This window comes from Rhinatrema bivittatum, chromosome 1 (assembly GCF_901001135.1).
Source record: "Rhinatrema bivittatum chromosome 1, aRhiBiv1.1, whole genome shotgun sequence".
Lineage (NCBI taxonomy): Eukaryota > Metazoa > Chordata > Amphibia > Gymnophiona > Rhinatrematidae > Rhinatrema > Rhinatrema bivittatum.
This window is the reverse complement of record NC_042615.1, coordinates 204195880-204209886: the sequence shown is the minus strand read 5'-3', so window position 1 is coordinate 204209886 and position 14007 is coordinate 204195880. Positions and strand designations below refer to the sequence as shown.

Genomic DNA, 14007 nt, shown 5'->3' with positions numbered 1-14007 from the left:
ATCAAGAACATAGTCACCATGGTGCACCGGGCAAGAGACCGGAGGAAACACTTACCGGAGCCTTTCCACTTCTCTGAATCGGAGGAGTCCTATTTTTTTTTTTTACTTACCTGGGCTCAGCACTTACCAGCTGAGTACAGAGATTATCTCTGGCTACAGGGGGGGGGCGGCTTAGGCTGTCACTGCCATGCTTGGCTTCTTGCACCTGCTGCAGCACCAAAGTTCATGCTGGGAACCAGCTACCGGATCAAGGCACTCAGAGGGATTTCAGAAATCATCTCAGGAATTCTCAACAGAGAGGAACCATTAGGTATCACCACAGGAGAGTGGGGCTTGATCTTTCTCCAATTTAAAAGTAAAATTATCTTCCTCAAATGAGTACTGCAATCCCGTTAAACACCTATGCTGGTGTGGAGATCGCACATCCATATCTGCTAGGAGACAGAGATACTAATGGCCGAGGTCACTGCAGGAGTATATGTAAGTTGATGTCAGCTTTGAAACCTGACTCCATCTCCATCTGCTAGGAGGGGAGCACATAACCCAATGGTACTGAATCCATCTGGCTACATGCTAGGAAGTGGGCACACATCCACGCCATGACCAGTGTCATCAGTTCATCCAATTAAGAGCCAAGTCCTTCAAACCCTCCTGGTTTAGCAGCCTGTACTCCCCCCACACCCCACTTATACCTCCTCCACAGCAGAAGTAAACTTACACAGCAGTGGACCCGAGCATGTATGCATTTACGTGCACATTTCATGGCCATGCCCCAAAATACCCATGCCCTGCACAGACAAGTCCCTTTTTGAATGCGAGATGTGCGTGCAGCGAGAGATACACGTGCATCTGGGTTGCTGTCAAAATTCGTTGGGTGTACAAGCTCAACTTGTGCACGCAACAACTGATTTTGGCATGCAATGGGCATTTAAATTTCACTTTTAATATGTAAAAATATAAAATGATTATTGGTGTCAATAGGGACAATAAGCAATGCACATTCTGGAGTCAGCAAATTCAAATTTAAGTTTATTAGGATGCTTGTCCTGTCTCTGTACAAGTGATGGGACGATTGTCAAGTTTTCTTGCGATTTATACACCTGTTATATGTTAATGTTAACATGATTGATACCTAATAAAAAAATATATATAAAATGAACAGAATATCAGGAAATCAAAGGATGAGCTATAAAAAAAAAAAAAAAAAAACGCAACAATTAGGAAACAGGAAAATTGATATCTGAAGATTAAGCAGTTGCTTACCTGAAAACAGGTGTTCTTCTAGGACGGCAGGATGTTAGTCCTCACATGGGTGATATCATTGGATGGAGACTGGCCCAGAAAACTTATGTCAAAGTTTCTAGAACATTGACTAGGCACACCAAGTATGCCCGGCATTCTCTATACCAAGCGTCCATGCAGGGGTCCCTCTTCAGTCTTGTAACATAGAACGATGGATTTCCATCTTAACCAGTCAATCACCACCTTAGACAGGAACTTCGGGTGCACACACAAAACCACCCTATCATAAAATTTGGTATAAGGTGGATAAGTCACTAAGACCTGGAGCTTGCTGACTGTGCTCAAGTGACTGCCACCAAAAATATGATCTTTCAGGTCTAGTACTTCAGGTCACAGGTGTGCAGTGGCTCAAAAGGGAGCTTTCATCAGTTGAGCTAGCACCATGTTGAGGTACTAAGATACAGGAGGCCTTAGGGGAGGCTTAAACTGAAGCAAGCCTCGCATAAAGTGTACAACTATGGGTTGTACAGAGATGGGTGTACCATCTACATCTTGGTGGGTATGTGCAAGTTGCACTTAGATGAACTCTAACAGAGTTGGTTTTCAGGCCAGCCTCTGATAGGTGTAGAAGGTAATCAAACAGTTTTTGTGTGGGGCAGAACAGATTTATAGCCTTCTGCTCACACCACACAGAAAACCTCCTCCACTTCAGCCTGTACAATTTTCTAGTGGAAGGCTTTCTAGAAGCCACTAGGATCAGAGACATCTTCTAAAAAGGTCAAGCAGCTACAGAATCAGCCTCCCAACATCTAGGCTGTGAGCGACAGAGCCTGGAGGTTGAGATGTCTCAGCCTACCCTGATCTTGCGTGATGAGATCTGAGGAAGTCTCCAGACTGATCTGTTTCCAGATGGACAACTCCTGAAGGAGTGGAAGCCAGAGCCATCTTGACCAATGAGGATCACAGTCCCTTTGTCCTCTCAAAGTTTCAGGAGAGTCTTTGCTACCAGAAGAATCTGAGGATACACATACAGAAGACACTTACCCCAATGGTGAGCAAAGGCGTTTTGAGGCTGGCTCGCTGTATGATCCATACGAGGAGCAGAACAAAGTCACCTTTCTGTCACAGGGGGATACAAAACAAGTCCACGTCTGAGTTTCCCCAAAAGGTGGAAGATTTGATTCACCAACCTCTGGTCCAGCAAACCACTTATGGGGTCTGAAGGCCCAATTGAGTCTGTATGCTATTACATTCTCCATTTCAGCCAGATACTTGGCCCTGAGTACCATCTCAAGGGACAGCCCCCTGACACAGGAAGTATGATCCTGTGCCTCCCTGCTTGTCGACATACCACAATCGCTTCTTGGTTATCTGGTTAATCAGGACAATTTTGTTGGTCAGCCAATCTCTGAAAGCCCACAGAGTACCTGATCGCCCCAAAGCTCCAGGAAGTTGACTTGATATTGTGCTTCCTGGGTGGACTATAGGCCCTGGGTGCAGAGCCCCTCTATATGAGTTCCTCACCCTAAGGTGGATGCATCTGATTAGGACAATTTGTGTAGGGGGAATTTTGAAAGATATTCCCCATTCCAAATTTGATAGAACCCACCACCAGGACAAAGAGTCCCAGAGAGATTTGGATGCGGGCCTGGAGGTTCTGAGAGGCCTGGCACCACTGCAACCTCAGGCTCCATTGGGCTCTGTGCATGTGTAAGTGTGCCAAGGGAGTAACATGGACAGCTGCTGGCTCTGATCGTCCTGAATCGCATCTTGGCTGAGCCGTGTCTAGCAGAACTCCTATGAAATCCAATTGAGGTGATGGACTGAAATGGGACTTTAGGTAGTTGATGTCGAACCCTAGTGACTCTGCCGGGCATTGATGGCCTCCTGGGAAGTTGGCACCATCTGGGTAACACGCAATAAGCACATTGAAACCGTTACAGCAGCAGTTCCAGCAGGGAGCACGCAGCTATTGGCACAGATGACCCGCAGGGCCTGATCGACTACCACCTGGACTCTCCACTCTAACTCCTCCTCGAAAGTTGCAGATGCTAAAAACAGATGGACGCAGGAGGGAGGGGGGGGGGGCAAATAGTCTCGGATCCCTGAAGTGGATTGGTAACAGACACCAGGACCCCCAGCATCAATGGAGGATGAGCACCCCTTACCGTGGGATCGCTTCAGGGGCATCACAGCACTCGCCAGTCCAGTCCTGAGTCTAGTACCATGAATCAAAGGAGACTGGTGCAGATGCTTCCTCTGCTGCCCTCTGCGTTTGGCTCAGTCTCTCTCTCTGGTGCAGAGGTTGACTACAATGAACCCGATGTCTTTGACCTGGAAGAGACTGACATGGGCCGGTCCCCAGTGCTCCTATCCACCAGCAGCATCGATGGGACAGATGGCTCCGCTGATGTCAATGGCTCTGTGTACACTGGTGTAGATGCCACCAATGGCTTGGACTTTCACAGCACGAAGAGCTTCTCCATCTTGTTGAGTCTAGCATGATGCCCCTTTGAGGTCATCTGGTTGCACAAGCGACAACCCTGGATGTCATGCGATGCCTCGAGGCAGAGGATACAAACCTCGCATGGGTCCATGAGAGACATAGCCCTCGAGCAATGGGGACATCGAAGGAAAAAGGACAAGGCCATGCAGACACTAACAGAGGGAAAAATGACAGGCAACGACAGTTGGCAACAGACGCCAGCAGGCACCAAGATACTGCTGCCACAGGGAGGAACTGAAGTGACAATAAACTTACCAAACTGCTGAAAAACTTGACTGAAAAGCGCTAAAGGGAAGCAAAGAGGGACCTTAGCCAAAGAAAAACGTGAATAAAACCCAAGAGTCATTGGTGGAAATGTTTTCTAAGACAATTTCCAAAAGAAAAGCCATGAGCTCACTTTATCATGAAGCAAACAGTAGCCGTTGTGGGGGAGAGGGGGGGAGGGGGGGGGGGGGGGGGGAGTTCATGTGGACGAGTGGTTATAGGACATGCTCAGTGTGCCTAGTCAAGCTGTAGAAACTGACATGTTTTCTGCGGCCAGGCTCCATCTGATGATGTCAACCCATGTGCAGGAAACTATCATCCTGCTTGTCCTAGGAGAATATCTAGTACAGCTGTTTTAGATACGGCTTAAAAATTAAGACTATGATTCAACGATTTACCCCACTTGGTTCCCAATTTCAGTTTTCCTTTTCGCAGCTTTGGATAAAGAATTCCCGGAAGTTACTCACGTCTCCCTGCCCTTCACCAACCAACGGCGATCCCTCTTGCTATCCTCTGTCCAAGCGATTAGTTTTGTCCTTGATTTTCCAGCAAAGGGCTGATATTTCGTTTACTTCAACAGGTGCTCCTTCTGTGTGGTATCCCAGATCCTCAGTTTTCCCAGCCGACATCTGCCACCAGAACAGCAGCACACATCAAGTAAGGACCAATCATCACGCGGCACGTCCATCTGTCCAAGTAAAAGCTTGGCTCTTAACTACGACAAGTGCTACACTCAGATTATCTCCATGGACAGCCTCCTACACACATTTTAAAAAATTAAACTGTTTTGTGTATTCCAACTAATTTATTTAGAGTTTTTCTATACAGGCATTCGTGATACAATCACATCATGCTGGTTTACAGATAACAGGGGGTGTAACAACAGAACATTGAACATGTGCATAGAAGCAATAAAGTTACATTAAAACAGGGCTAATCTAACTGGGGGAAGAATGAGAGCTAAATAGTTATAGGATTAATTATTTACATTATTCTGAAATAAACAAACTTCTCCCACCCTCCCCACCAAGAATCACAAAACATGCTTTTTTGCAGGAGTAGCGGTCAAGTTGGCTGAAATCATTGAGAACTCCAGCCCCAGAGCCCAAAGGGACTTCTTTACCAAGGCTTTCCCATTCTGAGTCTGGGGGGGGGAAGCTTCGTAAACAAGGCCAGATATTCCCTTTTCATTATTACTGAAAGTTGCTGGAAACGTTCCTAAACGAGTCTCACCTACCCAATTCCTTTATTATTGATATTCAGTGCTTCAGCATGGTACTCTGGTTCTTGATGGGTGCTTGCAGCTTTGCAGACCCCCTCCCCAAAATCAGCACCAGTTGTAACTGAATAGTAAAGCTGACCATCTGCAATGTCTATAAGCCGCTTTAGGAAAAGCATCACAGGAGCAGTAAATACAGATCACAGACAGTCAGGAAGAGGATTTAAAGTGTAGCAGGCTTCTGCTCCAATTCTTCACAGACAACCAGAAACAGAACAGGTCATGCTCTGTATGTCAAATGGGATTTTGGTTACAATTTTTTTTAAGAAACTAGTTTTAAAAATATGCTATCCTGGATGATTATTACAAACCCCACCTCTTGCACTTTAATTTGTTCACAAGGACAGAGAGATCAGGCCTTGAACAGAGTCTTTTCAACATTTCTGTGAGTGACATAACAATAGGATTGTCAGGAAAGGTTTGTCTTTTTGCAGAGGAAATCAAAATCTGCAATAGGGTGCAAAGCTAGGAAGGCTTGGAAAACAAGAGGCGGGATCTAGGGTCTGGCAGCTAAGATTTAATGCTTTGGAAAAAAAAAAAAAAAAAAAAGGTAGAGTTATGCATTTAGGATGCAAAATGCCTGAGGGAGAGATACAGTATAAGGGTGATATAAGTATTAAGAGAGCAGGATCTGAAGGTGATTGTATCAGATGAGCTCAGGTGGCCAAACAGGTGGATAAGGCATTGGCAAAGTATAGGTCCTTGGTGAGACCTCACTTGGAATACCGTGTATAATTCTGGAGGACAGAATCTTCAAAAGGATATAAACTGGTTGAATCACTTCAGAGGGTGGCTACTAACACTTTCAGTGGTCTTCGTTCTAAAGCATATGGGATAGACAAAGATCTAAACACGTATACCTTAGAAGAGAGGCGGGATGGGAAGATATGATGAGATATTTTAAATATCTCAATGTTTTCATGTACAGGATGCGAGCCTCTTCAAAGGAAAGGATGGTTCTAGAAAGAGGAGACTTGGGGATGAGGGATGAAAGGGGACAGAATTAAGGGAGTAATCCTTAGGAAATATTTTGAGAGAGATTGAGAGATGTGACTGCATGAAAGCCTCACCATGGAGGGTAGTAGAGACAAAAAAAATATTTGAATTTTAGAAAGCATGGGATCTGAGGGAGTGGTAGGAATTGTAAAGTTGCATAGCTGGGCAGACTAGATAGAAAGAAATGTGATTGCAGAAAGACAATAAGGACTATGTTGTTGTTATTTCAACCCCAGGTTCCCCAGATTTTTTTTTTTTTTTTTTTTTTTTTTTTTTTTAATTGATATTGCTAAACTTCCCCCTCAAACACATAATGGGGCAGGGTTAGTGATAGTGATTCAGAGCTGGCATTTTTCAGGTTTCTTTTTAGTTCCTGTTTAATAGAATGTGGCAGTGGCTGCTTGATAGTTTCAGGTACATCAGAAACACAGAATTGCCATTACTACAGAACTCCTAGGACATAGACCAAAACACAAAATCATTTTAAACTTCAGAACAGCATTGGGAGCTGCAAGTTAAAACACACAACACACACCACACACCAAACACAATACCTCCAGATGCTATGTAGAATCCACTGGGAGAATACTTGGCAACAACCACCTGATGAGCGTGTTCGGTGTAGACATCCGCTATGCTGGATTCTACAAATTACAAAGCCAAGCAAATTGAAGGAAAAAAAAAATAGTTGTAATTGCCAATGAAAATATATTTTCCAATGTTTCTTCAACTAATAACTGGTCTGCAGCACCAATAGAGCAAATTGTTCTAGACTACTGTACAGTATTTAGAAAAATAAGTATCATCTGGTTTGCTCAGTCTGTGTCCTTAACGTTTCTGTTCTGGAGATGGACGGGAACATCAGATTTGCTGCATACAATGTAACTCACACATGCAGTGCAGCAATATACAATACTAAAGACGGTTCATATGAAACCACGCCTAGCACTTACCTATTCTGTCAGCATGCTGTCATGAAGCCAGATAATGGAATTCAGAAAGGCGGATCATTAATAAACAGAGAAGCCTGGGGGTGGGTCCCAAGGTAAGTAGACTGGATTATAAAAAAAACTGCTTGAGCCATAGATGACAGTAGTGGAAAAAGGAATTCACTCCAATCTGAGAGAGGTGTGATTAATGGAGTACATCAGGGATCAAATCTTGGGAATAGTTCTGTTCAATATATATCTTTGTGAGCAACATAGGAAGATTTAGGGTTAAAAAGAAAAAAAAAGTTTGCGTTTTTGCGAATGGCCAAAGATATGCAATAGAGCAGACAATGAAAAAGTGATCAAATACCTTGGCATTTAAGATTCAATGCAAAAAAAAAAAGTGCAGAATCATGCACCAGGGGTACAGAAAAACTAAAAGCAATGTAAGATAGGTGGTGAAGAGTTTAAATGTCTCCTCTAGTCAGTACACATCAAGTGATAGAGTCTAAACTCAAGATAGCAAAATAGAGTGATAAGGCAGCAGCCAGAAACCAGGGGGATGTCAGAGTGCACAGGGAAAGGCAGAACTAGTGTGGTTCTGGGGGGGGGAGAAGAAGAGGTAATGCCACATCTTTACAGGTCATTGGCGAGGCCTCACAGGGATGTAACTTTCAAAGTGGTGTGTGGGCACATTTGTCAGCCTGCACCCAGGGATGCAGCCATTTTATAACATTGCACGTTATAAAATAAAACTGTGCGCGCAAATGCCACTTCACAGCCTAACTGAAGGGGATTTTAAAAGGCATGCAAGTTGACGATATTGACCACTTTCCCCAATTAAGGGATAGGACTTCAAAACCCTCCTAGTTAATAGCCTTCCTTCCCCTGGTTAGCCCTGAACTTTAAAATCCCACTGATCAGCCTAGATCTTTTTGGTTTAAAAAAAATGTATGGTGACATTACATAGCAGACAGAAGTAAAGTTACACAGCAGGGACCCTGGTGTGCACTAGTTGTACATAAGTATTTATATGCAAATTTTAGGATTACAATCCCGGAGTACCCATGCTGCCACCTGGGCCTTTTTAATTGATGTACGCATTGGGCTTTTAAAATTCACCTTTAAGAGTAGCGTGTTCAGTTCTAGAGACGGTATCAAGGGCAGAGAGGCTAGCGGCACAGTGAAGGGCAACCAAAGCGGTGTTGAGTTTGTACAAAAAAAACCCTACAAACTGAAGGACCTTAATAATGTAATGAGACAAGGGGACATGATACTAGAGATGTGCATCGGATGCCTTATCGTTTTCCACTTTCGGTTTCGAGTAAGCCATGGGAAAAAACCCAAACCCACCCCAACCCTTCAGATCTAATATTTCAATCCCCCACCATAACTTGCCTGAAGTCCCTGGTGTCCAGCAGAGTCCCGGGAGCGATCTCCTGCTCTCGGGCCATCAGCTGCCAAAAACAAAATGGCACTGGTCGCCCTTTGCTTTACCATGTGACAGGGGCTATCGGTCCCATTTGGCCGGCCCCAATCACATGGTAGGAGCAAATGGATAGACCGTGCCATTATTTAAGATGGCTAAACCGGAAACGATTTTATACAAAAAAAAAAAAGGTGCTAATCCGCAGGAATACAAACTTTTGGCAGCCGACAGCCCGAGAGCAGGAAATCGGTCCCGGGATCCCCACTGGACCACTAGGGACTTTAGGCAAGTTGTTTGGTTTTTTTTTTGGGAGGGGGGTGAGAGGGTGGGGGAATTGTATATAATTAGATCTGAAGGGTTGGGTTTGGGGGTTTTTTTTTTCCTGTGTGCCCTTCCCCCCCAAAAAAAACAATAAAAAACCCCCACATGAAAGTTCGTAGGGTTTTCCTATCATTTTCAGGGACCCCTGATACATGACAAAAAGAGGAAATATTGTACAATATTTCATCATAAAAATGATGCACATCCCTACATGATACAGACATTGAAACCTCTGAAAAGTATTCCTGCATAAGCAGCAAGGGAAAGGAAGTTGTGATCCCTAGTTCTACGACATGAAGCTCAACAGGGGTAGTAGAGTCAAGAATAACTAAGAAAATAGGTTTGTCGTTGCAAGAGTGATGGATGCCTATAATTGTCCTCCACGAGAAGATGGAAGGAACAGCAAAATTCCTTAAAAAAAAAAAAGTGAGGGATAAACACAGAGGATGCCTAGTGGCAAGAGGAATGGTTAAAGCACAGAGGTAACCTGCACAGACTGGCAGTTAAACATCTACACAGCAGTGATACAACTGCATTAGGCTTCCTAGAGGATATGGTGTAACATACACGTAGCGGTGTGGCTGCACAGAGCGGCAGGTACACACAGAAGGGAGTGGGTGTTGGGTTCTATGTGGGGGGAATTTGTATACACACGTGCCTGGAGCAGACCAGTCATTGCTAGGAAAACCAGATGGGCCACTTTGGTTCTTTATCTGCTGTCATTTACTATGTAATTATGATAGACACTGACATGAAGCTTGTCAGTTATGGAAAGAATATGCCTAGTGCAACATGAAAGCAATCTCAGAATTCTGGTCTGGGGAACAGTAGATTGATTTATATTTATCTTTGAAGGGCAGGATAAACTATTTTACCATTTCAAAAGAAAAGAAACAAGAAATAAGTCAGAACATGTTAATCTTTTGACTGAATGTCCTATTACAAAACAAAACAAAAAACAAACAACCTTATTCATGACAGCTGCAATTCAGATTTTTTTTTTTTTTTAAAGAAGCAGCACTAAGAAAAAAAAATTGCTTGCCAAGCAAATTTGTTTTTCTCTCTAGTTCATTCCAATTCAGGTTTCAGTTCAGCTACCAAAACACAGTGCAAGACATGCAACCCAAGCCCTACATAGGAAGGCTCAAGAAACTCAAACATACTCTGGAAAACAGAGGGAAGAGGAGAAACTTGGTAAAACAAAACACCAACCACACAATTACCAAGTTTAGTAGGCTTCAATTAAGTACTTAGTGGTAACATACTTAAGAGGGGAAAAAAAAAAAAAAAAAAGATCTCTTGACCCTTGATCCCTTTGAGTTACTGCAAACCCTACTCTGGACAGAGCATGTGTAATGCTTATTGTAACTTGTATTGGGTGTGGGCTTGGCCTGCAGAAAAGGTGTGTCAGTCAGTAAACTGACATCTCCAGTCAGCTTCCTTCACTGCCCTCACTACTATTGTACGCTCATGTATCTATCACATCTGCTGATTGGTGATTCCAAGCATCCACCATCCTCTAACATTTTTCTCCCAGATTTTGACATATGGTCTTTAAATTCCCATATTTTTTCCTGACTGCTGTTCTCAACTGAGACAAAAGTTGATACAATAGAAAGTAAACTGGGCAGCTAGATTACATGGGCCTTATCATATTCTATCAAACAGGACTACAACATAAACAACTAGAAAAATCTAGGACAAGTCATTTTAAAAAATAAGATGGCCATATTGGAAGCATTTTGTAAAAAATAAAGACAATATTTTTATTACTTATAGCTCACAATCCTATTGTGCTGTACAATATCAAACATACATTAAATATTAAGGCCAAAAAGATCTAGGGAAAAGATGAAACTAGCAGAATCATTCTACAGTTACTTTTCAAAAAAAAAAAAAAAGTGAGCCATTACGTTAGATCATCTAGTTGCAACATTGTCTATAAAAGATGAAACAAGTACGAGTGTATCATATAGTGTAATTAGCAACAGTATAGTTTGTTACCTCAACGTTTCTAATGATGACGCTTTTACCATTGGTGTAGAGGAAGTTGTTGCCTTTAGGGTCACCTCCAAAAACTTTGGATACACCCCTTTCAATCTGTGGGAGGCTAGCAAATACATTTTCTGCAAAGACAAAATCTGCAGTAAGTTTTCTCCAACGTACATTACTTTGAAAGCTAAACGCTCCCTTTAAATTGCTTTCTAATTCGTAAATCGCCATTACAGTTCATGGATTAAAAAAAAAAAATTCTTGCCATAGGGCTATAAATAATAGGAGTCAGATTCACAAGGAGGGTGGTTTCCTTTAAATTCAGAAGCTAACGAGACTAAAGAGTGTGCTTTGTTATAAATAAAAACAACAAGATAACCGTAATGATCCGCACGTACAGCTACCTCGCTGAGCCATCAACATTAATGAACATAAAACTTAAGGGGGGAGAACCAGAAATTCGTACTACTATGCGAGAGAACGCTGTAACGTAACCCCAAGCCGTTTCCGCATTACATGCCCAGATCATTCAAATTAAAAATCAGACCAGCTCCCCAGATCATTCAAATTAAATCAAAACAGCTCCCATAACCAAAGCCTCCGTCCCCTCCCTCTTGCACAGAGCGCTCAACATTTTTCCGCCCGGAGAGGCTCAGCAAGCCCCCTTTCTACTACATGCACGGAGCCGGCGGGGAAGAGATCGCAGAAATCAGACTCACTGATCCCGTAAGACATCACTCCACCGTGGAATCACACACGAGCTCTCCCTTCTTCTGCTGCTTCCACCACCACCACCGACTTGCACCCAACTCAGCCCAGCCACCAAGCAGCACCAGTCACCGCAAACCCGGAAGCAGGCACCAAGCGCACGGCACTCCCGCGGCTGTAACCATATATAGTCAACTCTTCTCCTGCGTTCGATCACTTGTCAGCCCCCGCCCCCTCCTCCCCAGCCCAGCCTCGAGGCGGAAGTGACGTTGCCAAGCACCGGGCTTGCGCTCTCGCTGAAGATGAAGGAATGACTAGAGGTTACGAGGAGGAATGTTCGTTCTTGGGCAGGGCTAGGGGCGTGCCGATGCTGAGACTCGGGTGCCCGCTATGTAGATGCATGAGCACCCCCGCTGTTTTCGTTACGTATAGGGAAGAGTAATCTGTGTAGAGTTCAGTACGTCACGTGCTTTTTAAAACTGGTCGAGGTTCCTGTGTCGAGAAGCATTGGTTTAGCTTTCTCCCATATTCTCTTTTAGAGTTGTGGACTATTGTTATTATTAAATTTAGAGGGGTTTTTTTTTATGCTTTCCAGCAAAGGAAACTTTGGAAAGCATTAAATAAACGGGATTGATGTTTCTTTGCACATAACGCTCCAGAAAGTCATGACAATTCACGAAAGTTGGCATGCAGGAAGTATTTGAAAACCAGAAACATTTGACCAGCATTTTCAGAAAATAGCCTCAAAGAAAAAAAAATCCCCATTGATTACTGTGTGAAACTGTTAGATACTGCTGGATCTGTTAGATTGTTGACAATTCCCCCCTCCAAATGCCTTCTCCTCCCCCTTTCCAGAACTTTGCCATAGCTGCAAAGGCAGTCTGGAAAAATAGCAAGCAGCTGCATACCAATGACATCAAAAGGCAGCTTTAAAGCTGCTTCCCTTACACTCTGAAGTGTTGATGCCCCTCACTCATATCCTGTTCCACATACATCTCAAAGCCACATCTTCTGCACATGCACTCCACACAAACATCCATCCCACCTGCCTCTCTCTATGCAGCTCAACATCCCTCTGGCCCTAGCCACCACCTTGTCACATACTATCACCCCAAGGTCTCTTTCTTGGTCCATGCTTTTCAGTCTCTTAACACCCCCCCACCCCCATCACATACAGCTTCTTTATAGTTCTGCACTCCAAATGCATGACCTTGTACTTTTCACACTGAATTTTAACTGCCAAGCTTTCAACCTCTCTTTAAGCTTCTTTAGATCACATCTCATTTTCAATCCCCCTTTATACACACAACTCTGCCATTCATTACCTCACGCACAGAAACACATTCAGCTATGACCCCTCCCGCCATTTACACTTCCTGCAGGTACTTGGCAGGTACCCTAGTGCCTACAACCCCCTTTACCCTCACATACATCCTATATTCAAAAACCACACAGACATACAACCCCCACCCTCACCACTACACCCTAAAAACACACCTCACATCCTCTACACACTTATCTTCCACAAATTCCTCTCACTCACACAACTGCCTGTCTACTCAAAAACATATCCATCTTCCCAGTTATACCGCTTCCACTGCCTACAGCCTTACACCACCCACATACATACAACAGTTGAGATGTGCATTCATTTTTTTTGTGTTTTTGCTTTTAGTGCACAGTGCTGCACACTAGTTTTTTTTTAATGCACACTAAATTGAATTACTGCACCCTAACAATTGTGTGCGCACTAAAATGAAATGAAAACAAAAATGAAACAAAAAAAAAAACATTTTACAGTTGTGCTCATTGCTTCAGTACCTGTTTCCTTTGCCTTGCCTTATTCCAGCCCTAGCCTTTGCCTTGCCTTATTCCAGCCCTTGCCTTTGCCTTTCCCTGTTCTAGTCCTTGCCCTTGCTTTGCCTTGTTCTTGTTCTTCTCCTGCTCTTCCTTGGCCTGATTTCTCATTGCCTGAACTTGGACTGGATACCAACACTATCTGACTGCCGCCTGCCCTGACCTCAGACCAGATTCCGACACTGCCGCCTGACTTTATCTCTGCTGTGATTCTGACTCCATCTGATCACTCTCCTGCTGGGTACTTACCTAAGTCCTGCCAGCCTTGGAACCCAAGGACTCAACCTGCAGCGGAAGAGGCTGATACAGGTGAAGCCTTTATCCTGCCCCAGCCTGAGTGTGCCTATCTGCTGTCGGTGTGAGACGAACTGTTTCCACAGGCTAGGCTGTATCAACCACACCATAGTCCAAGGACTCAAATTTGTGACCCAGGAGTTTTACTGGACCTGGGGGGGTAGCGTCTATGGGGCTGCCATCCCGCAGT

The 14007-nt window shown here is 43.9% G+C and overlaps 1 protein-coding gene across 1 annotated transcript in view; it reads right to left on the bottom strand.

The window, feature by feature from the left end:
- Positions 1–11882, bottom strand: part of WDR1 (WD repeat domain 1) — a 102097-nt gene extending 90215 nt beyond the window's left edge. Inside the window, exons 1-2 of the mRNA XM_029590919.1 lie at positions 11678–11882; positions 10971–11092 (exon numbers count right to left, since the gene is read on the bottom strand). Coding sequence (XP_029446779.1) covers positions 10971–11092; positions 11678–11693 — 138 coding nt within the window. The 5' untranslated portion in view covers positions 11694–11882. The remainder of the gene's footprint in view (positions 1–10970; positions 11093–11677) is intronic.
- Between the last annotated feature and the right edge of the window lie 2125 nt (positions 11883–14007).